This window comes from Trichechus manatus, unplaced genomic scaffold (assembly GCF_000243295.1).
Source record: "Trichechus manatus latirostris isolate Lorelei unplaced genomic scaffold, TriManLat1.0 scaffold00061, whole genome shotgun sequence".
Taxonomy (NCBI): Eukaryota; Metazoa; Chordata; class Mammalia; order Sirenia; family Trichechidae; genus Trichechus; species Trichechus manatus.
This window is the reverse complement of record NW_004443997.1, coordinates 3,890,485-3,912,567: the sequence shown is the minus strand read 5'-3', so window position 1 is coordinate 3,912,567 and position 22,083 is coordinate 3,890,485. Positions and strand designations below refer to the sequence as shown.

General features: G+C 43.6%; 1 protein-coding gene across 1 annotated transcript in view; it reads left to right on the top strand.

The window, feature by feature from the left end:
- The window catches only part of ACACB (acetyl-CoA carboxylase beta), a 127,144-nt gene that overhangs the window by 35,831 nt on the left and 69,230 nt on the right, over positions 1 to 22,083 (top strand). The window contains exons 7-16 of the mRNA XM_004378989.2: positions 474 to 583; positions 690 to 800; positions 4,420 to 4,629; positions 5,409 to 5,579; positions 7,770 to 7,931; positions 12,160 to 12,323; positions 15,035 to 15,185; positions 15,295 to 15,398; positions 17,211 to 17,292; positions 20,727 to 20,872. Coding sequence (XP_004379046.1) covers positions 474 to 583; positions 690 to 800; positions 4,420 to 4,629; positions 5,409 to 5,579; positions 7,770 to 7,931; positions 12,160 to 12,323; positions 15,035 to 15,185; positions 15,295 to 15,398; positions 17,211 to 17,292; positions 20,727 to 20,872 — 1,411 coding nt within the window. The remainder of the gene's footprint in view (positions 1 to 473; positions 584 to 689; positions 801 to 4,419; positions 4,630 to 5,408; positions 5,580 to 7,769; positions 7,932 to 12,159; positions 12,324 to 15,034; positions 15,186 to 15,294; positions 15,399 to 17,210; positions 17,293 to 20,726; positions 20,873 to 22,083) is intronic.

The following is a 22,083-nucleotide window of genomic DNA, read 5'->3' as shown; positions in this document are numbered from 1 at the left end:
TCTGGTTGTTCTGTTTCCATTAATCTAGTTTCCCTGCCTCCTTACATTCTCATATTTGTTTTAAAGTAGTTGTTGACAGTTTGGTCAGTCTGAGTTTCTTAAGCTTTGATTTCCCCTTCAAGGTTGAGTCAATCCTTAAAAACAATTACGAGCCTTTTTCTGTTAATGGGGGAGGAACAATTTGGAAAAGAATGGCTGCACAACTTAAAGAATAGATTCAATGTCACTGAATTGTACATGTAGAAATTGTTGAATTGGTGTATGTTCTGCTATGTATATTTTTAACAACAACAACAACAAATAAATTATTTAAAAAAAAGCGATTGTTGGAAGCTGAAGGAACGTGTCTGTAATTTGTTGGCACAGACGCCCAGGTCTAGAGTGATTTGGGTGAGGAGAGAGCCCTGTGGTTGCTGTGGTGTGTGTGTTTCTGCCTTCCTGGGAAGGGTTCCACTTTCCTTGTGATTCTGCAGGGCTGATGGTGGAGTGGGCAGAGGATGGTCTGCAAAAGGGCAAAATGATCAGCGTCCCAGAAGATATTTACGACAAAGGTTGTGTGAAAGACGTGGATGAGGGTTTGGCGGTAAGCACAGAGCCTGTGGGGCCAGGGAGCTAGAACCTTCTCACTTGTGTTTGTAGTTGAGGAAGATGACTAACTTTAAAGACGCCTCCATGTCCTTTTCTCCCAGGTAGCAGAGAAAGTTGGTTTTCCACTGATGATCAAAGCTTCTGAAGGCGGTGGAGGGAAAGGAATCCGGAAGGCCGAGAGTCCGGAGGATTTCCCAATTCTTTTTAGACAAGTGAGCTGTTCTTGTCATCTTTTTTTTTAGTAGACTTTATTTTTAGAGCAGTTTTGGATTTACAGAAAACTTATGCAGAAAGTAGAGTTTCCATATACCCTGTCCTCTCTGCACATCATTTTTTCCATTAATGTCGTGCATTCCTGTGATATATTTGTTACAAGTGATGAACCAATATTGATACACTGTTTATTAACTAAAGTCCACATTTTACATTAGGGCTCCCTCTTGGTGTTGTACAGCCCTGTGGGTTTTGACAAATGTCATGTGTCCACCATTATAGTTTCACACAGAATAGTTTCATTGCCCTAAAAATGCCCCGCGCTCTACCTATTCAACCCTTCGTCCTCTCTCTGACCCCCTTCATGTCTTTGGGAATTGTTTTTACTCAGTTGTTGGCAACCAGATTATTGCTATTGGCATTATTTTGTAACCATGAAGAAGGCATTTGCAGGAGCTAGATATATCGCTGTGATGTATTTTGAAGCAAATGTGTGCATTTTTACTCATAGGAATCCATGATTTATAATGGTCTCCAAACCATTTCTTTAGAAAATTTGATCTTGTGAATCAGTTGTTTCTAAAAAGATAAATTTCAGAGATTTGGGCTCAGAATATCTATTTGAGAATGTATTGGCTTATTTGAGGGATGGGAGATTTTATCAGTTTTAGTAGTCTTGATATTGTTAAAGTTTCTGTATGATAATTTTTAATTGTAGGAATTAATTATATATTTATTTGTAGTTGGTTTTCTACTTTTAAGACATTATATCTACTACATTAGCAATGTTTTAAAAAAAAAGGAAAAAATTTATACTGACAACCCTCCCATTCTGAATCTGACCATTTTAATATTTCTAGAGTTTTTCTTAGACTTTGTTCATATGTATATTTTACAGAGTTCTATTCAGTCTGCCCAAAATTTTGTTTTATAGTTTAAAAAATGTAAATTGTATATCATGAACATTTTTGCCATGTTGTTCCAGTCCTCACATTATTTTGATAAGTTCACAGTATTCCATATGTGACCATATTATTTATCAGCAAACCTTTCCTTTGTTGTTAAATGTTTAGCTTGTTTCCGTTTTCATTTGATAAACAATGCTACAATTATACCATAGTATCATATGGTACTTAATACTATAAAAAATACTTCGCTTTCTTTTTCCTTCTTCTGAATTATTTTTTCAGATAAAGACCTAGGGGAGAAGGACTTAATTAAATATATACTTTACATACATTTACAAATACATATCAGTAAATTGTTTTCTAAAAAGTTTGTACCAACTATATATAGCTGTCAGCAATATGTGAGTGTTAGGTAAAGTACCAGTTTAACAACTGTAATGTCTCCATCGAGGTGTGTAGATTTTGGGCTAATAGTTTTAGACTTACAGAAACTTGCAATAATAGCACAGAGTTCCCACATATCCTTCACCTACTCTACTGCTGTTCAGTCAATTCTGACTCATAGCTACCTTATAGGGTTTCCATGGCTGTAAATCTTTATGGAAGCAGACTGCCACATCTTTTTCCCATGGAGTGGCTGGTGGGTTTGAACTGCTGACCTTTTGTTTAGCAGCTGACCACTTTAACCATTGCTCCACCAGAGCTCCTTACCCTTCACCTAGTTTCCTCTAATATTAACATCCTATGTTACTGTATCATATTACATTACTGTGTCACAACTAAGAGATTGTCTTAGGCTGAGTTCTCTAGAGAAGCAAAATCAATGAAGCATGTGTGACACACACACACACACACACACACACATGCACACACACACACACACACACACACACACACAGATATTTATCTCAAGGAAATGGCCACACAGTTGTAGAGGCTGGCAAGTCGCAAATCTGTGGGTCAGGCTGGAGGCTTCTCCTGACTCACATAGCTGCAGGGGCTATTGAACCCAAGATCTGCAGGTCAGGCAACGGACAGCTGGCTCATGGGCTGTGGAGGCTAATGGATCCAAGATTGGCAGGCAGTATGGTAGGCTGCTGGCTCAAGTCCCAAGAACTGGAGGTTGGATGATGACAAGCCAGATGCAGGATGTGAAGCAAGCAAAAGCCAGCGAGCTTTGCCAGAACATCCATATGTATTAGATGCAGGCCATACCCCCGAGGAAACTCCTTTTACAGCTGATTAGCTGATCTCATCAGATCACATCATGGAGGTGATTACATTATATCACAAAATGGAGGATAGCTACATCATTACATACCTGCCAAAGTACATCAAACATAATTGCCAAAACACTGAAAATCATGGCCCAGTCAAGTTGGCACACAACCTTAACCATAACACTAATAATCACACATTTCTAGTAACTAAACTCCAGACTTTATTTGGATTTTACTAGTTTTCTCACTAAACGACCTCTTTCTGCTCCAGGATTCGGTCCAGGATCCCACGTTGCATTTAGGGGTTGTACAGGTTTTAAAGCTTTTGCTTTTAATTACATGAGTGCTGTATGAAAATGTTCTCAATGTAAAAATTCAAACACTCCAGTCATATATTAAGAATAAAAAAGTTCCTTTCTGCCATCACCTCCCAATCCCCTTCCCCTTTCCGGATGTATCCACTGCTAGCAGTTGGGTCTCTGCGGCACTTTGACAATATGTACTTAGACAAAGACATTCATACAATTTTATTTTATTATTTTTAGCATAAGTTGGACCGTCCCATATTTCACTGCAACTTGCTTTCTTTTACTTAACAGTTTTTCTTAGAAATCATTCCATGTGAACATGGATTTCTTTAACAATCTCTAGATGACATCCTTATAAAGGAATACATTTCTGCCATTAAAAGGATGAAGTAAGTCTGTCTGTAGGTTCCAACGTGAAGAACTATCTGAGAGAATGTGTTAAGTTGGAGAAGAAGAGAGCTACAGAATAGCATGTTTTGGTCCCATTTTTGTTTAAAGGAATGTTCTATGTGTGTATTTCTGAACCTATAGAAGAAAACCAAATAGTTTGTGCACCAAACTCTTTTTTTTTCTTTTTTAGAGTAACTCTTTTCCTAAGTGATGCCACGAAGAATTCTAATTACCATCTACAATTTCATCACTTCATAATAGAAAGGCATTTAAGACCAAAATGTAGAAAGGATATAATTTCAGCATTAAACAAAAATGTAACTTTATCTTTAAGAAAAGTTCATATATTGTTCTTATTTTTCTCATTTTGCCTCAGAAAGCATTACAGATCACTATACTGTTTGTATAAATAATTGAGAATTGGCCAAGTATCATGTATATTTAACTATCCAGTGCAAGCTCTAATGATTCTATTTTAAAATAATAAATAGCACAGAAAAGAGGAATTTTCCTTTACTTTGAGTTGCATACCAACGTCTTAATGACACATTATCTTTAGGAGATGGAATTGTGGGGAAACACCACTTTCTATATTATATATTTTCACAGTGTTTGACTTAAAAAAAAAATGAGGATGTTAGTCTTCAAGAGAAGTAAGACAAAAGAAGAGCAGAGAAATCACTGCAGAGTTCCCTGGCCACATCACGGTGATGTTCCCCACTCTCTCCAGATAACTTCCTGCTCCAGCCCTGGTTTCCTAGGGAACAGTGAGCTCCTTCTGCTTCCTCCCAGGTGCAGAGCGAGATCCCAGGCTCCCCCGTCTTTCTCATGAAGTTGGCCCAGCACGCCCGCCACCTGGAGGTCCAGATTCTCGCTGACCAGTACGGAAATGCCGTATCTCTATTTGGCCGCGACTGCTCCATCCAGCGGCGGCACCAGAAGATCATTGAGGAGGCCCCAGCCACCATCGCCACCCCGGCCGTGTTTGAGATCATGGAGCAGGTGGGCTTCCCAGGGCCGGGAGAGTGATTTAGGTTCAGAGTCAGCAAGAGCTTTCTGTGAGTCAGATTTGCCAGAAGGTGGGTGGATGTCCAAGAAGAGGCCCATCCATCATAGAGATGGTTTCAGCATTGCATGGATATATTGGAGTAGCTGATCTATGGGGACTCAAACTATTTTACACATAGCTGGTCTGCAGTATGCATTTGTTGAGGCAACTAATAAGCCATTGTCTTAGTTACCTCGTGCTGCTGTAACAGAAATACCACAAGTGGATGCCTTTAAAACAGGAAGCTATTGTCTCACAGTTTTGCAGGCAGAAGTCCAAATCAGGACGTTGGCTCTAGGGGAGGGTCCTTCTTTGTCATTAGCCCCAGGCATTCCTTGACTGCTCCTAGATGTATCTTTTGTTGTTGTTGTTTTTTGTTTAGAATACACAGCAAAACATACCAGTTCAACAGTTTCTACATGTTCAGTTCAACAACATTGTAGATGAATCTTCATGTGGCCTCAGTCTTTTACCTGTGTGTGTCTGTGTCTGTTCTGCTCTTTTTATAAGACACCACTCAGATGGGATTAGGTTTAGGACCCTGACATGACCTCATTAACATTAAAAAAAACCTATATTCCCAAACAAGGTCACAGTCACAAGGTACAGGGGTCAGGACTTCAACATATACTTTTGGGGACACCGTTCAATCCATAACCATCATCATTTAAACTTACCCGAGAACGCCGCTGGAAACCTCTTGCAAGGCCTTCTGTCCCTGTTTTCTTTGCAGTGTGCTGTCCGCCTGGCCAAGGCTGTGGGTTACGTGAGCGCGGGGACCGTTGAGTACCTCTATAGCCAGGACGGCAGCTTCCATTTCCTGGAGCTGAATCCCCGCCTGCAGGTAGAACATCCCTGCACAGAAATGATCGCCGACGTCAACCTGCCGGCCGCCCAGCTACAGGTGAGGAAACAGGCTTCGGGCTCATGGCAGGAGGCCATGTCTCTGGTCCTGCTCATCTCTTGGCTGGTTGTCCCTGGGGAAGGACTGTTTGGATGTGTGAGTTGTATTGAGAACCTCACAAGCCGAGAACCTTCCGTTAAGTGGTTTCTCACCTTGGCCTGGCCATAGAGCCCTTTGAGAAACTGGTAAAAGCTGTGGACCTTCTCCTCGGAAAAAACACATTTTATCTAATTTCAGGGCACTGGTGCAGTGGTTAAGAGCTTGGTTGCTAACCAAAAGGTTGGCAGTTTGAATCCGCCAGCTGATCCTTGGAAACCCTATGGGGGAGTTCTACTGTGTTGGAATTGACAGTAACAGGTTTGGTTTTGGTTGGATGTGGACCCCCAGAAACCCATAGACACAGAACAGTGTTTCTCAACTTTTTTTTCATTATTGCCCCCTGGAGTCCCTGGGTGACATAAATGATGAAACACTTGGCTACTAGCTGGGAAGTTGGCAGTTCAAATCCACCCAGGGGGACCTTGGAGGAAAGGGCTGCCTATCTGCTTCTGAAAGATCACAGCCATTGAAAACCCTGTGGTGTGCAGCTGTACGCTGACACACATGGTGTTGCCATGAGTCAGAGTTGACTCAATGGCAGCTGGGTGTTTTTTTGTAAGAAGCCTCTTAAGACATTTTTATCCTAATTCCTGCCACAGATATACTGGATGTCTGCTTATGTACTTTTTGGCTCTGCCTTTTGGGAGATGGTTTGAACCTTCATGATACTTTACCTCTAAATATTTCGGTATAAGTATCTCCTGAGAACAAGGGCATTCTGCTCCATTAAACCAAAACCCGTTGCTGTTGAGTTGATTGCGACTCATAATGACCCTAGAGGACAGACTAGAACTTCCCCATAGGGTTTCCAAGGAACGACTGGTGGATTCGAGCTGCCAACCTTTTGATTAGCAACCAGGCTCTTAACCACTGCACTACCGGGGCTCCTCTGCTTCATTACCACAACATAGTTACTACACTCAGGAGCTAGAACATTGATACCACATATTTATCTAATATACCATCCATGTTAAAAATTTCCTAGTTGTCACAATAATGTCCCTTTATAGCTAGTTTCTTGTTTTTTTTAAGCCAAGATCTAATCAAGGATCACACATGCCATTCATTGTCATATCTCTTAGTCTCTTCAATCTCCAACAGTTCCCCAGTCTGTTTATTGTTTTATTCTTGACATTGACATTTCAATTCCGAGCAGAGCATCCTTTGATTTGAATTTGTCTAATTGTTTCTTCCGGATTAGATTCACATTAAATATTTTGGCAGAACATTACACCAGTGATGTCATGTCCTTCGTCAGATCAGGAGGCACAGAATGTCAATTTGTCCCTTTTATTGCTGACGTTTAAGTTGATCATTTGGTTAAGCTGACGTCCATAATTGTCTCTTTTTGGCTCGTTCTTCAAGCCCAGCTTTCCCTGTGCCCTTCACACGATCTTCTTTAACTCTCCAGCTAGACGCACTTCCTCCTTCTCACCTTCCATAGCACTAATGATCCTTAGCTTTTATTGAACGTATTTTTTACAGCTTTATTGAGATATTATTTACATACCATAAAATTCACCTAAGCGTACAATTTAATGATTTTTGGTAAATATGCAAAGTTGTGCAACCATCACCACAGTCCAATTTTGTAACATTCCCATCGCCCCCCAAAAGATCCCTCATGCCCGTTTGCAGTCACTCTCCATTCTTACCCCAACTCCAGGCAACCACCAGGTCTGCTTTCTGTCTATAGTTTTGTCTTTCCTGGATATTTCATGTAAGTGGAATTGTGCAATCTGGGATCTTTTGTGCCTGCCTTCTTTCATTTAGCATATCGTTTTGGAGGTTCATAAAGGCTGTGTTGTTGTTATGAACCCACACATTTTCTTGTGACGTGATGTTGTTTCATGAATGTCGCTTGTTTCCCCAGTTACACTTTGAGCTCTCTGGGCCTGTCTGCCTTTTGGCTTTTTCTTTCTCTGTCTCTCTGGCCACACTATAGCACACTCTTGTACACATAGTAAGCGTCAGCATACCTGAAACAATGTATTGAGCTCCTTCCTACATTGCATCTAACACTGTGCTTGGCATTTTGGGACTGGCGTCCTAGCGGGCCTGACAGTCTGTGGATGCATTTCTTATTTTTAGATTGCCATGGGCGTGCCGCTGCACCGGCTGAAGGATATCCGGCTTTTGTATGGAGAGTCGCCATGGGGGGTGACACCTATTTCTTTTGAGACCCCTGCCAACCCTCCCCTGGCCCGAGGCCATGTCATTGCTGCCAGAATCACCAGTGAAAACCCGGATGAGGCAAGTTATGGGGGCCCCTGCACTTCTACCATCTCAAATCTCCCAGCTTGGGGCAGACCCTGGATGTTAGCCTTGAAGGACACACCCAGTTGTCTAGACCTCTCAGTTTACAGATGGGGAGACTGAGATGCAGGAAGGGATGAGTCACAGTGTGTTGGAGGTGTAGTAGCACAAATCCCCTTGTGTATCTCATTGCTCATTTTTATGACAACGCTACCGCTGGAAATCCCTGCTTTACGGCTGAGAAGCTGCAGTACCTTGTCTAATGTCTCCTACCTGGGACCTGCTGAAGCTGTGACTGAGCCCAGTTGGTGGACTCTAAAGGTCGTATCTGTCCACTGCATCATGGTGCATCTTTGAGATGAGTGGCCAGGTGTAAAACCCAGGTCCTTGGATTTCTGGCCCCACTCATTTAAAACAATTTTTTTTCTAAATTTTATTGTTGTTACTGAGAATAGACACAGCAAAACATACACCAGTTCAACAGTTTTTACATGTGTAGTTCAGTGACATTGATTACATTCTTCGAGTTGTGTGACCTTTCTCACCATTCTTTTCTGAGTTGTTCCTCCCTCATTAATATAAATTTGCTGCCCCTGAGCTTCCTATCTAATCTTTGGAGTTGCTGTTGTCAATTTATTCCTACATAGATAGAGCTTAAAAGAGCATAATGCTCAAGGCAGACATTATTTATTAGTTAAGCTGAACTATTGTTTGGTTTTAAGAGGACTTCAGGGGATATTTTTAGTTTAAGGTTTAAAGATTGTCTCAGGGCAATAGATGCGGGAGTTCATCTACCCTCCCTGGCTCCAGGAAGTCTGGATTCCATGAGAATTTGAAATTCTGTTCTGTGGCTCACTCATTTTTTGCTAGAGTATAAGTAGAGGCTGGCCTGGCACAGGGAGCTCCTTTGTGACTTGGGCTTAACTTGTGTCTTAATGAACCAACTGACATCTATCACAGTTTCCATGCTTACTAATAGTCGGTTGTTTTAGGACTCAGTAATCTACCGCAAGCTAATTGTTTATTATATTCGTTATTCATTTAAAAGAAACTTGGAGTAAGAGAGTTGTCCCCTCACCCCCACCCCTACCGGCCGTTTAATGAAAGAATTTTAAGCCATAGTACTGTATCAGTTTAGAGTCTTTGGCTGTGAGGAAAAAGCTGACTCTGGTAGAAGCTTGTTCACAGGTGCCTGGGAGGATGGAGAACCAGGTTTGGAAACAGCATGGCACCTGGGACTCAACATCTCTCTCCTTCAGGCTCCTCTGCCCAAACGAATGTGCTCCATCACTCTATTCAAGACTGCTAACCCTAGAGAGAGGGTCCATGTCTACCCACCCTTACCAAAACCTTACTAAGGGTGGGTGGGCCATCCCCCCAAAGGAATCAGATGTGTATTAGGAGCAGCCTGGATGCTGGGAAGCTGGGCAGCAGCAGGGCCCCACAAGGGCTCCCTGGGTTTCTTTACCTGCTAGTATTTTTATAATTCAGAATTAGAAATCTACCCACTCTTCACTTTTTTTTTTTTTTTTTAAATATTTTAAATTGTGTCTAAGGTCAGAGTTTACACAGCAGATTAGGTTCCCAGTTAACAATTTCTAGGTAAGTTATTCCATGATATTGGTTACATTTTTCACAATGTGTCATTCTCATTCATTCTGTTCTGGTTGTACCATTTCCAGTACTCTAGTTTCCCTGCCCCCTTACCTTTTCATCTTTGCTTTATAGTAGTTTTTGACCATTTGGTCTCCTATACCCACCCCACAGCCATCGAGTCGATTCCAACTCATAGAGACCCCAGAGGGTTTCCAAGGCTGTAAATCTCTACAGAAGCAGACTGCCACATCTTTTTTCCCGTGGAGCCACTGGTGATTTCGAACTGCCAACCTCTCGGTTAGCAGTTGACCGCTTTAACCTCTGCGCCACCAGGGCTCCTTTGGTCTCCTATAGTTAGTTTTTTTAAAAAAAGAATCTCATTAATCATACTCTTCACTTAAAATTTTTTTTTTTTTATTGTGGTAAAATATGTATAACAAAACATTTGCCATTTCAGCCATTTTTAATGGACAATTCAGTGACATTAGTTACCTTCACTGTGTTGTACAACCATCACCACTGTTTCCAATTTTTTCATCACCCTTACTACTCTTCACTTTTATTTAAACTTTTTATTGTATCAAATGTGTAAAATGTCAGACGTATAAAATTGGAATAGTATCATGAACCCCTGGGACCTTCACCCAGCTCCAGCAGTTACCAACATTCTCCTACATTAGATCTGCACCTACTGCTCCTGCCCTCAAATCTTTTTTTTTTTATTTTAATTGTGGTAAAAATATATATAACAAGACTTTTGCCAATTCATCATTTTTTACGTGTACAATTCAGTGACATTGATTACATTCTTCATTTTGTGCAGACTTCACCACTGTCCTTTTCCAAATTATTTCACCGCCATTAACAGAAGCCCAATGGCCCCTGAGCAATGACTCTGCCTTTTCTCCTCCCTCCCACTGTTGGTGCCACTAATAAGCTTTGGTCTCTATGCAAATTGGTTGTTATTTTTTAGGGTAAAAATTACGTAGATTGAAGTACAGGCAGTCCCTGGATTATGAATGAGTTTCATTCCTATGTATGTCTTTAAGTTGAATTTATACACAAGTCGGAACAGTTAGATATGGTTCATACAGGGGCGGATGACCCAGTAAGCAAGGTAAGCACAGGCTTACTTGTGCTTACTTACTAATCCTCGCTTACAGGGTTATCCGCCCATGTCAGGGACTGTAAATTTGAAAAGAGGCTTTGATTCTGTAGGAAGGTGCTGTGGGGCTTGGAGAGAGATACTAGCCATACCTAGAAGCAGGATATTTGATGTGGTGAAAAAATGTGAAATGGTTCACTACAGATGCTCTGGTAAGCAAGGTAAGCACTATGCTTACCTTGCTTGTTGAATAATACACCCTTGGGTTCATATCGGAGCCCTGGTGGTGCAGTGGTGAAGAGCTACAACGGCTGCTGACCAAAAGGTCGGCAGTTCGAATTTGCCAGCCACTCCTTGGAAATCATATGGGGTAGTTCTACTCTGTCCTATAGGGTCACTAAGAGTAGGAATTGACTCGATGGCAACAGGTTTGGTGGTCAGGCATAGTAGGTGCAGATCTAATGTAGGAGAATGTTGGTAACTGCTGGAGCTGGGTGAAGGTCCCAGGGATTCATGATACTATTCCGATTTTATACATTTGACATTTTACACATTTGATACAATAAAAAGTTTAAATAAAAGTGAAGAGCAGTAAGGGTGATGAAAAAATTGGAAACAGTGGTGATGGTTGTACAACATAGTGAAGGTAACTAATGTCACTGAATTGTCCATTAAAAATGGCTGAAATGGCAAATGTTTTGTTATATATATTTTACCACAATAAAAAAAATGTTTTAAGTGAAGAGCGTGGGTTGTACATAAGCTGGGGACTGCTTGTACTCATACAGATGCACCCACTACATATACCCACACCCCTATCAAGAAACATGAATGTTTTACTGATCACCCACAACATGGACTACTGGGCCTTGTCTGCTGTTTTTTTTTTTTCTTTTTTGAACCCTACGCTTCTGATTGTGGGTAGGGGTTTTTAGGTTTCCTGGTAATCAGTTTTTTTTAAACTTTATTGTGGTAAGATATATGTAACAAAAAATTAGCCATTTTAACCATTCGTAACTATATGATTCATGACATTGATTACATTCACCATATTGTGCAATCATCACAGTGGTCTTTGTCCAAAAGTTTTCCTCACCTTCTGGGACTTAATTTTGATGAGACTATATCTGGAGGATGGGAACGTTGGTAGAATTCTCGCCTTCCGTGCAGGAGACCTAGGTTCCATTCCTGGCCAGTGCACCTCATGTGCAGCCACCACCTGTCTGTGCAGGCTGGCATGTTTCTATGATGCTGAATAAGTTTCAGCGGAGCTTGCACACTAAGACAGACTAGGAAGAAAGGCCAGGTGATCTAGTTCTGAAAATCAGCCAGTGAACACCATGTGGATCCCAGTGGTCCCTTCTACAGCCAGTCGTGGAGAGGGCACAGGAACGAGCAGTGTTTCATTCGGTTGTGCGTGAGGTCACCATGAGTTGAGGCTGACGTGATGGCAGCTTACCAACAATGACAACCATATCTGGAGTAATGATTTCTTCTCTTTTGCTTCCTCTGTGTGGGCTCCAGGGTTTTAAGCCAAGCTCCGGGACGGTCCAGGAACTGAATTTCCGCAGCAACAAGAACGTGTGGGGTTACTTCAGTGTGGCTGCTGCCGGTGGCTTACATGAGTTCGCCGACTCCCAGTTTGGGCACTGCTTCTCCTGGGGAGAGAACCGGGAAGAGGCCATTTCGTCAGTATCTCTTGTCCTTCCTTCCTTCTTTTGAACTAACAGTTAGCTTGTGCCTTCAGATGCAGTAGCCCTTTAGGAGACCAAGGGAGGAGAACCACAGGACAGACCCTATTTGAAATAACCTGGGCTTAAATTCCAAGACTCAAGTCTACCCTTGTTTTGTATTTGAGAACCACAAAGTTAAGGAGCCCACCCGAGGTCACTTAGCCTTGACTTCTTAGAAGTTTAACTGGAAGGAGGTCCAAAGATTACTCAAGGTGATTCCGAAAGTTTAAAAGGTGCTGAGGACTATACCTTTTAAAAAAGGGACTGCTTTAAATTTAAACCTCAGACATAGTTCTCGCCAAGGCCATGTTTCATGCCCAAGTTTTCCAGGACTATGTCTGCTATGAACTGCCCACCATGCAGAGGCCTGCGACAGCAGTCTGCTTCTCCCCAGCCCAGATAAGTCCACACTTGCCATGCTTTCTGTAGAGCTGAGAAACCCACAAAGGGTACCCCCAAATTCTGAAACATTCATATCTTACATTTCTCCTTCCTTGACATGGCTCAAAAATGTAAAAAACTGTTCCCTTTCTAATTAAACATTCTTGTGTGGATGGGTAAGTGCTCTTTAGAGTGAAGGATCCCAAAGGCATGATGGACATTTCATTTAAAAAGCATTACAATCTGGCCTGGGATGCTTAGCCATGAATTAAACGGAGTTTGGTGGTTTTGATGAGTGGGCTTTCTTTGCCAGCTGAGAACTATTAATTTCAATCATGCTCGTGAACAGTGGAGATCCTTGAAGCTTATGGAGGATTGCAGCAAGCAAGGCTTACTAGAAGGAGGTGGGGAGTGGGTCAGCCCAGCCCTGCCCACTCCGAATGCAATGACCTGTGGCTTGTCCCATGCTGTGAATGACCAGTCACAACTCAACAGAATTCAGTGGAAACAATTCCAGCTTTTTGTATTGCTATTGGTCAGAGTCCAATAGGGTGACCCTCTGTCCTGGTTTTCCTGGGACTGAGGGGTTTCCCAGACGTGGGACTTTTTGGTGCTAAAACTGGGAAAGTACTAAAGAACAGGAATTTTTTTAGAGCCCTAGAACCCAACGGCTTAGCTCTCAGGTCCAGGTTCCGGCCCCACAACTGACTTTTCATACCCTATTAACCACCATTTGACCTTCTCACCCCAAAGTGAAGTCAGTAATTCTTCCTTCTTTACACCTGCTGACACCACGTAGGAACTCTTTTTTTTTTTTTTTAATAATTTATTTTATTTTTGTTGTTGTTGAGAATATACACAGCAGAATATACACCTGTTCAACAATTTCTACCTGTACAATTCCGTGACACTGATTACATTCTTCAAGTTGTGCGACCATTCTCACCCTCCTTTTCTGAGTTGTTCCTCCCCCATTAACAGAAATTCGAGTTGCTATTGTCGGTTTGATGTCTTATAGATAGTTCTTTAAGGAGCACAATGTTCAACGCAGACATTCTTTACTAGTTAAGCTAAACTATTGTTTGTTTTCTTGATTTTTCCCCTAAATTTTATTCATTTTGTTGTTGTTGAGAATATACACAGCAAAACATAACACCAGTTCAACAGTTTCTGCCTGTACTATTCAGTGAAACTGATGGCATTCCTTGAGTTGTGTGACCATTCTCACTTTCCTTTTGAGTTGTTCCTCCCCCATTAACATAAACTCATTGCCCGCTAAGGTTCCTGTTTAACTTTTTGAGTTGCTGTTGTCAGTTTGATCCCATATAGATAGTTCTTTAAAGAGCCTAATGCTCAAGGCAGACATTCTTTCCTAGTTAAGCTATTGTTTGGTTTTAAGAAGACTTTAGGGGATATTTGGCTTAAGGTTTAAAGATGATCTCAGGGCAATAGTTTCAGGGGTTTATGCACACTTTATGGCTCCGGAAAGTCTGGAGTCCATGAGAATTTGACAAGTAGGAACTCTTAACAGATGTGAATGCTTCCTGCTCCCTGGAAGAGATGCATTCTAATGGCTCGCCTTTCTCTTTTTTTTTTTTTTTTGGCTTGCCTTTATTTGATGCATTTCCTCCCAAAACACTCTTGTTCAGACTCCATAGATAGTGGAGGTGTAGGCCTTTGGAGTGGGGCTCTTTGAGGTGGTAGTGGTGGGGTGATAGGTTGTTATCAGCCAAGCACATGCCAGCTGGTGGTCTGGTGATTGCCATGCCCTTGGGAGGGAGATAACAGTGCCACCTGTTCACAAGTGCACCCCCGCACACACCTGGCAGAATAGCTGTGCGGCCGGCCGTTGAGAGGGCAACATCAGCTCTGGAGACATGGGGAGATTTGAATAGGTTAAATGGAGGAGAGAGATAGAGAGACTGGTGGTGGTTAACAATAATTGGAATAATGGTAATTAATCATGTTCATAGCCGCTATTATTTATTGTTCAGTTACCTCGTGCTTTACATGAATTGTCTCCTTTGAATCCTCAGACAGAAGTTGGGGCTATCGCCCCATTTTCCAAATGAAGAAACTGAGGCTCAGAGCGGTTAAGTCACTTGCCCAAGATGACATGGCCAGTAAATGGGGGAGCTCAGGTTGCCACCCAGCTGTCTGCCTTAATGCCCTCCCTTAACTACTGGGCTTTTCTGGCTCTCTAAGAACTGAATCGTCATAAAAGCAGTCGTAGGAGATTGGCTGACACGTATGTTAAACTGGAAAAATGTGCGTTTCCCCTCCAGGAACATGGTGATGGCTTTGAAGGAATTGTCCATCCGGGGAGACTTCAGGACCACCGTGGAGTATCTCATTAACCTCCTGGAGACCGAGAGCTTCCAGAACAACGACATCGACAATGAGTGGTTAGACCACCTCATCGCCCAGAAAGTACAGGTAAGAGGCTGCATGTGCTTCCCCGCAGGGCTTCCCCTCAGGGTTTCGAGGACCCCTGGCTGCCCTGGGGATGTGGTTGCCATGGGTACTGAAGCACAGTCTTTCCCAGGCCGAGAAACCGGATGTCATGCTCGGGGTAGTGTGCGGAGCCTTGAATGTGGCAGATGCCATGTTCAGAACCTGCATGACGGATTTCTTACACTCACTTGAAAGGTAGGGCATGTGGGTAACTTTCTTCCCCCTTATCATAGGTGTCAGCTCCACGAGAAAGGCAAGACATGCTTTATTTAGGTGCCAGTCACCAGGCGATTAGTGAAGCCCTCCTGCATGCTTGCCTATGTGGAATTCCTTAGAAGAGGGGGGTGGAGAGGTGGGGGGATGTCGTTGGAAGACTGGGGGGAGGGGGTTGGATCTCAAGGCCAAGGCAGCAGCCCACAGCACAGTCGTCTGCTGATTCATGCTGGCTTGTGTAAGTTATATCCTAACACTCAGGAGTTCACAGTTGAAGGAAGTGGATTTGATAAGCAAAGTGGGTTAAAGATCACCTGTATGGTGGTTGCTTTCCCAGACCCTCACCTGACTCAGAAGGTGACTGGTGAAACAGATTAGAATGGAAAGTGACCAGGTGCTCCCTGTTAGGGGAGGCCAGGTTCCTCAGCCTAATGATTGAGATTTTAGGCAGAGTCGCTCTTGGTTGTGGGGGGCCAGCCGAGGCATGGAGGATGTTGAGCAGCATCCTTGGCCTCTGCCCACTGAGGCCATTAGCAAGCTCTTCTTTGCAAGTCATGACAATCAAAAATGTCTCTCCAGACACTGGCTAATGTCCCCTGGGGGCCACAGTCACCCCTATTGAGAACCACTGCAGTAGGCAGTAAAATGCAAAAAAGAAAACAAAGGGATTGACGTTTTTAGCACTTGGGTATCAGGTGCCTGAATGGCACAGAGTCAGTCTGAGCCCTGGTGTCATTCCTAGAATCCCCAACTATGGAAGCTTCCCGAGAAGAAACCGTTATAGCTTTTGCTTCCTGAAAAGCCTTTTTAAAATTTCACTTCCTTCAGCAGCTGCCATTTCTATAAGTTCTGAGAAATGGCCACTTCCTTGGGATTTTCCATGTCCTTGCCTTTGTATGCGTGTGTGTGTGTGTGTGTGTGTGTGTGTGTGTGTGTGTGTGTGTGTGTGTGAGATAAAATATGTACGTATAAAACATTTGCCACTGCAACAGTCTTCACATGTACAATTCAGTGACATTAATTAGGTTCAGCATATTGTTCAACCATCACCGTTAGCTGTTCCTAAATTTTTCCCTCACCCTTCATTAATTAACAGAAACTTAGTGTCCCCTAAGCATTGTGTCCTTCTTTCCCCCTCCATCCTGTCTGCCCCTGGCAACCACTAATGAGCTTTGGTCTCTATACACTTCCCTATTCTAGATATTTCATATAAGCGGGATCATACAATATATGTCCTTTTATGACTGACTTATTTCACTCAGTATAATGTTTTCAAGGTTCACCCATGCTATAGGTTGCATCAGAAGGTCATTTCTCTTTATGGCTGAGTAGTATTCCATTGTATGTATGTACCATATGTTCTTTGTCTATTCATCTGTTGATAGACATTTAGCCTGTCTCCACCTTTTGGCTATTGTGAATAGTGCTGCAGTGAACATTGGTCTACATGTGTCTGTTTGTGTTCCTGCTTTCAATTTTTTTTTGGTATATACCTAGGAATGGAATTGATGGATCATATGGTAGTTCAATGTTTAACTTTTTCAGGAATTGCCAAACCTTTCCACAGCGGCTGCACCATTTTACAGTCCCACCAGCAATGGATGAGGGTTCCAATTTCTCCACATCCTTGCCTTTGAATTCCTTGCCTTTTAATGAGGTTTTGTTTCTTTAGTACAATCCAGTTCATTAGTGCTTAGAAAAGGCCAAGAGCTGGGGGACTTTTTTCAATCAAGGTGAAGGCTCCAGAGTTCTCGGTCCTTCCCAAGGTGACCATAGGCCTGTCTTCTCTTTCAGGGGCCAGGTTCTCCCAGCAGATTCTCTGCTGAACATTGTGGATGTGGAGTTAATTTACGGAGGCATTAAGTATATTCTCAAGGTAAGGGTCCCTGTGTTTCTCTGGTGTCTCCAACCTTGGAGGTTTGAGTTGTTTGTTTGATTTCTTCCAGGAACCGTCCATGGAAGGGATTTCTCACGTTTGGGTCTAAACATTCATGCTCCCCAGTGCTTCCCATACAGCCCCGTGACCTTGAAGTCTAAACACTTGGGTGTCAGGACATGTAGGGCCGAGCAATACGCAGAGGACACAACACAGCGTGGCAGGGCTTTACTGCGCCAGCGTAGCCATCTGGATCTGTCTCCAAGAGCCGTGCAGCTGGTTTTGTTCCACGTCTCTGGACATGAGTCCACATGGGGTTTCTGGTCTCTTCCCTGGTCCACCACTGGCACCCCCAGAGTTTACTCAGAGTTGCTTTCCACTGTCGGAAGTATCTAGTTACTCTTACGGGGCCATCCGGTGGCAATTCAAGCAGAGAGTGTCAGAGAACACCTGGATATACAGGTACAGCACAAGGCTCACATCGGGATGAGCGAGACCTGGCATTGGTGCCCCGGGCTCCAGTGCAGCTGAAGGAGCAAAGTGTCCCCAGCAAGCCTGGCCCTGCCCAGCTCTTCCCAGCCTCGCGTTCTGGGGAGGGAAAAGAGGACAGATTCGAGTTTGCCTCTGAAGCAGAATTTTTATTTTCTTTTTCCTTATTTTTATAACTGAGCACATACTGAACTTTCAGCTTTGGAGCTTTTCAGGATCAGTTCGGCCAAATGTGAGTGTTGGCCATGGGGGACATATTCTGAAAACGTTGCCCTTTTGGCCCAATTCTTCTTGGCTACCTTTGGGGACCTGGATCCCCCCAACTCGATTTTTATTTATTTTTTTACTTTATTTTATTTATTGTAGTGAAAATGTATATGATAAAACATAACATCGCTCAACAATTTCTACGTGTCCAAATCAGTGACATCGATTACATTCAAGCTGTGCAACCAGTTTTGCTATTCTTTTCCAGATCGTTCTACCACCATTAAACTTGATTTTAAATGTAGATGCTCACTGTAGAAAATTTCAAGCCAGGATAAAGAATCAGAAAAACCCATCCACTGGGTATTGACACCTAGAGGCATCCCCCATTAACATTTGAGCAGATCTCTTTTCAGTTATCATTTTTCCCAATGCATTGATTTTACAAAGTTGAGATCATGAGCGAGTACAATTTTACTGCTTCATGTAATTATGGCATAAAGTGTCCACACGTTGTTAATAATTTTTTCTTTAAGAAAAAGAGCCAAAGAACATTTTCAGTGACTATATACCAGACATTAGAGTGGTTTTGAGGGAAGAATCTCATTTCATCATCTCGTAGATTATTAACCAGTTGCCATCAAGTCTACGCCAACTTAGGACAACCCTTGTGTGTCAGAGCAGGACTGTGTTCTATAGGGTTTTCAGTGTCTGGTTTTTTGAAAGTAGTTTGCCAGACCTTTCTTCCAAGGAGTCTATGCTCCAAGGAGTCTATGGATGTACTCGAACCTCCAGTCTTTCAGTTAACAGCCAAGCATATTAACCGTTTGCACTACCCAGATTATTGTCTGTTGTTATTTTATTCTGCTGTCCAGTTGATTCCGACTCATGACAACCCCATGTGTTACAGAGTAGAACAACTCCATAAGGTTTTCTTGCCTGTGTTCTTTTTTTTTTTTTTTTTAATGTTATGAATAAAAGTGAAACAGGATGAGAAATGTTTCACTATTTTATATTCACTGGTCAGGGGTATCTTCCTCTTTTTTTTTTAATTATGCTTTAGGTGAAATTTTAACAGCTCAAGTTAATTTCTTGTATAAAAATTGTTACACATATTGTTTTCCAACATTAGTTGCAATCCCCACAATGTGACAGCACACTCCCCCTTTCCACCCAGGTTCCCTGTTGTCCATTCGACCAGTTCCTGTCCCTTCCTGTAATAATTTTTCTCTAACGTAAGTTTAGCATCTATGGAGCACTATCTAATAGAACTTTCTCCAGTGACGGAAATGTTCCAAATCTGCACTCTCCAGTACAGTAGCCACTGGGCACATGGGGCTATTGAACACTTCACATATGTGGCTAGTGTGACCAAGGAACTGAATTTTAAATTTGATTTTAATTAATTTTAATTTAAGTAGCCATAGGTGGCTGTTGTTGTAAGGTGCCGCTGAGTCGATTCTGACTCATAGTGACCCTATAGCGACCCTATGGGACAGAGTAGAACTGCTCCACAGGGTTTCTAAGGAGCGGCTGTTGGATTCGAACTGCCGACCTTTTGGTTAGCAGCCATCTCTTAACCACTACGCCACCAGGTGGCTAGGAGCTACCATATTGGACGGTACAGGTCTAGAGTATTCCATTGCACGGTTGTTAGTTAGCTTGATTCTAATTTTTATTGTTATTATAAATAATGTTGAGATAAATATTCCTGTATTACTTGTTATCTTATGTCCCAAAATATGTATTTTATAGGTTGTAGGGCCCTTTAGAGAGGTGGCACAATGGTTAAGCACTCGACTGCTAACCAAAAGGTCAGCGGTTAGCACCCACCAGGCACTCCAGTTCTACTCTGTCCTGTAGGGTAGCTGTGAGTCACAATCGACTCGATGGCAATGGGTTAGGGCCCTTAAGAAAGAGCCCTCTTGGTGCAGTGGTCAGGTGCTTGGCTGCTAACTCAAAGGTCGGTGAGTTGAACTCACCAGCAACTCCATGGGAGAAAGACTTGGGGATCTGCTTTCTTAAAGATTATAGCCTAGAAAACCCCCTGGGGCAGTACTGCTGTGTCACATGGGTTGCTATGAGTCGGAATCGACTGGATGGCACACAACAGCATAAACAGGGGCCTTTAGAGTGTTTGTGGATCTCTGCCACACTCTCAGTTCAGTACACACATTGAATGGAGGGCCAAGTGGGGCCAGTGCTTCAACTGGATTGAAACGTAGAGCCAAGGCTGAGCCCTGACCATGTGTGTCCCTCACTTCCATCCCAAATCTCTGTAGGACCCTGGGTGGACTAGGCCTGGGGAGCAGGACCTGGTCCACTTCCAGCCCACTGGCAGAGTGTCTAGGGCTGTCTCACCCACGGTGAACCCCCTCCCTGCCACACAGGGTGGCCCCGCTCAGGCGGGCTGATGCTGGGAGACAGAAATCAGAAGGAAGCCTCCAGGCCCCGAGGGCACCTAGTCAGGGGTGATGGCTGGGCTGGCACCACGTCTGCAGCCATTAGCTTCCCCATGGACAGGTGTGGCTCACCAGCTCCAGGGTGTCTCCAGCCGCGTGAGCTGTTCCCATGGGGTGAGTTAGGGCAGGGGCTAGAGAGGTGGAGGCGTCTACCCCAGCACTCCTGCAGAGGGCAGCTAGCCCTTCCACTAGCAGAGGAGCCAGGTGGGGCTTTGAAAGCCCAGGGACCAGCAGGCTTCCCACATCCAGGGGGTAACATCGAGCCTGTCTCCACAGGTGGCCCGCCAGTCTCTGACCATGTTCGTGCTCATCATGAACGGCTGTCACATCGAGATCGACGCCCACCGGCTGAACGATGGCGGGCTGCTGCTGTCTTACAATGGGAACAGCTACACCACCTACATGAAAGAAGAGATGGACAGGTACGCATGGGTGCCATCCCCCCGCGGCTGACACACAGAGCCAGCTCCTCCCGCGAGAGTTGAAAATACAAGGCCAGAGTGTGTGCGGACCCCAGGATGTTAGATGAGATACCTTCTCTGGTCAATTCTGGGGCACATGGAGAGATTGGTTCCTTGGCTGGGATTCCACTCTATGACAGATATCTATGGAAGTTTCCCAGGAGGTGCTTTTCTAGCAACGTGGAAGGAATTAGAGCTGAATAGGGCATGACCCCCAACTCTGCTGCTTACGAGGTCTGTGACAAAGTGCAGTGTCCACACCATTGCAGGACAGGCTTGACTAATGCATTCATCTGGTTAATGCAGCAGCTGTTTATTGAGCTCCCTACCAGGCACTGGGCAAGGTGTTGGGATAACACTGCAGTCACTACTCAGGGAGCTTATAGCCTGTCGGGGAAGGCTGACACATTAAACAAGCAAACCGCGGCTGGAAGGTCGCCGTGCACCCTGATGGATGAGATACAGGATGCTGTGGCAGCGCTTAGCTGGGGGCATCATGAATGGGCCCCAGAGACCCTCCAGTCCCAATGTGTCTGGCCAGGCCTTCTGAGATGGCACATGGAATGGAAGTGACCCTGCTGGCCTCCTGGGCAGGGCAGCACAAATCCTGGCCAGGGAGAATAAGCTCGTGCCACAGGCCTCCCTCGTGCCTGAAAGGGCTCCAGTTAGAAAGTAAGACTCCATCCCGTCCCAGTCCTAGATGGTTTGGAAGAAGGTAGATTTGATTTGTACAAGAGCAGTGTCTTATTATCTCCTTTTAACCCATAAATGTTACCTCCTTTTAACCCATGAATATTATCTGCCAAAAATGCTCAAGATTATTATATTCCCCACCAGTGGTACATGCCCTCCCCAGTTCAGTTATAAGGTAAAGACTCTCAGTCAATACTTACTGAATAATATTTATTGATTGCCTTCTCTGTGCCAGGGCCTGTTGGAATTATGTCAGCAAAAGGGACTAGCTTTCTGCCAGAAAAGGGTCACATCCCTTGCTCACCCAACTCACTCCCAAACTCTCTCTGATAACTGTCAAAGATAGTTGACTGTATTTGTGTGCTCTGTTTCTGGCTCTCTGTTCTGTTCTATTGATCTATTTGGTCTGTTCTTTTGACAACACCACACTGTCTTCATCACTGTAGCAACATGTGGCTAGGAGCTACCTGACTGGACAG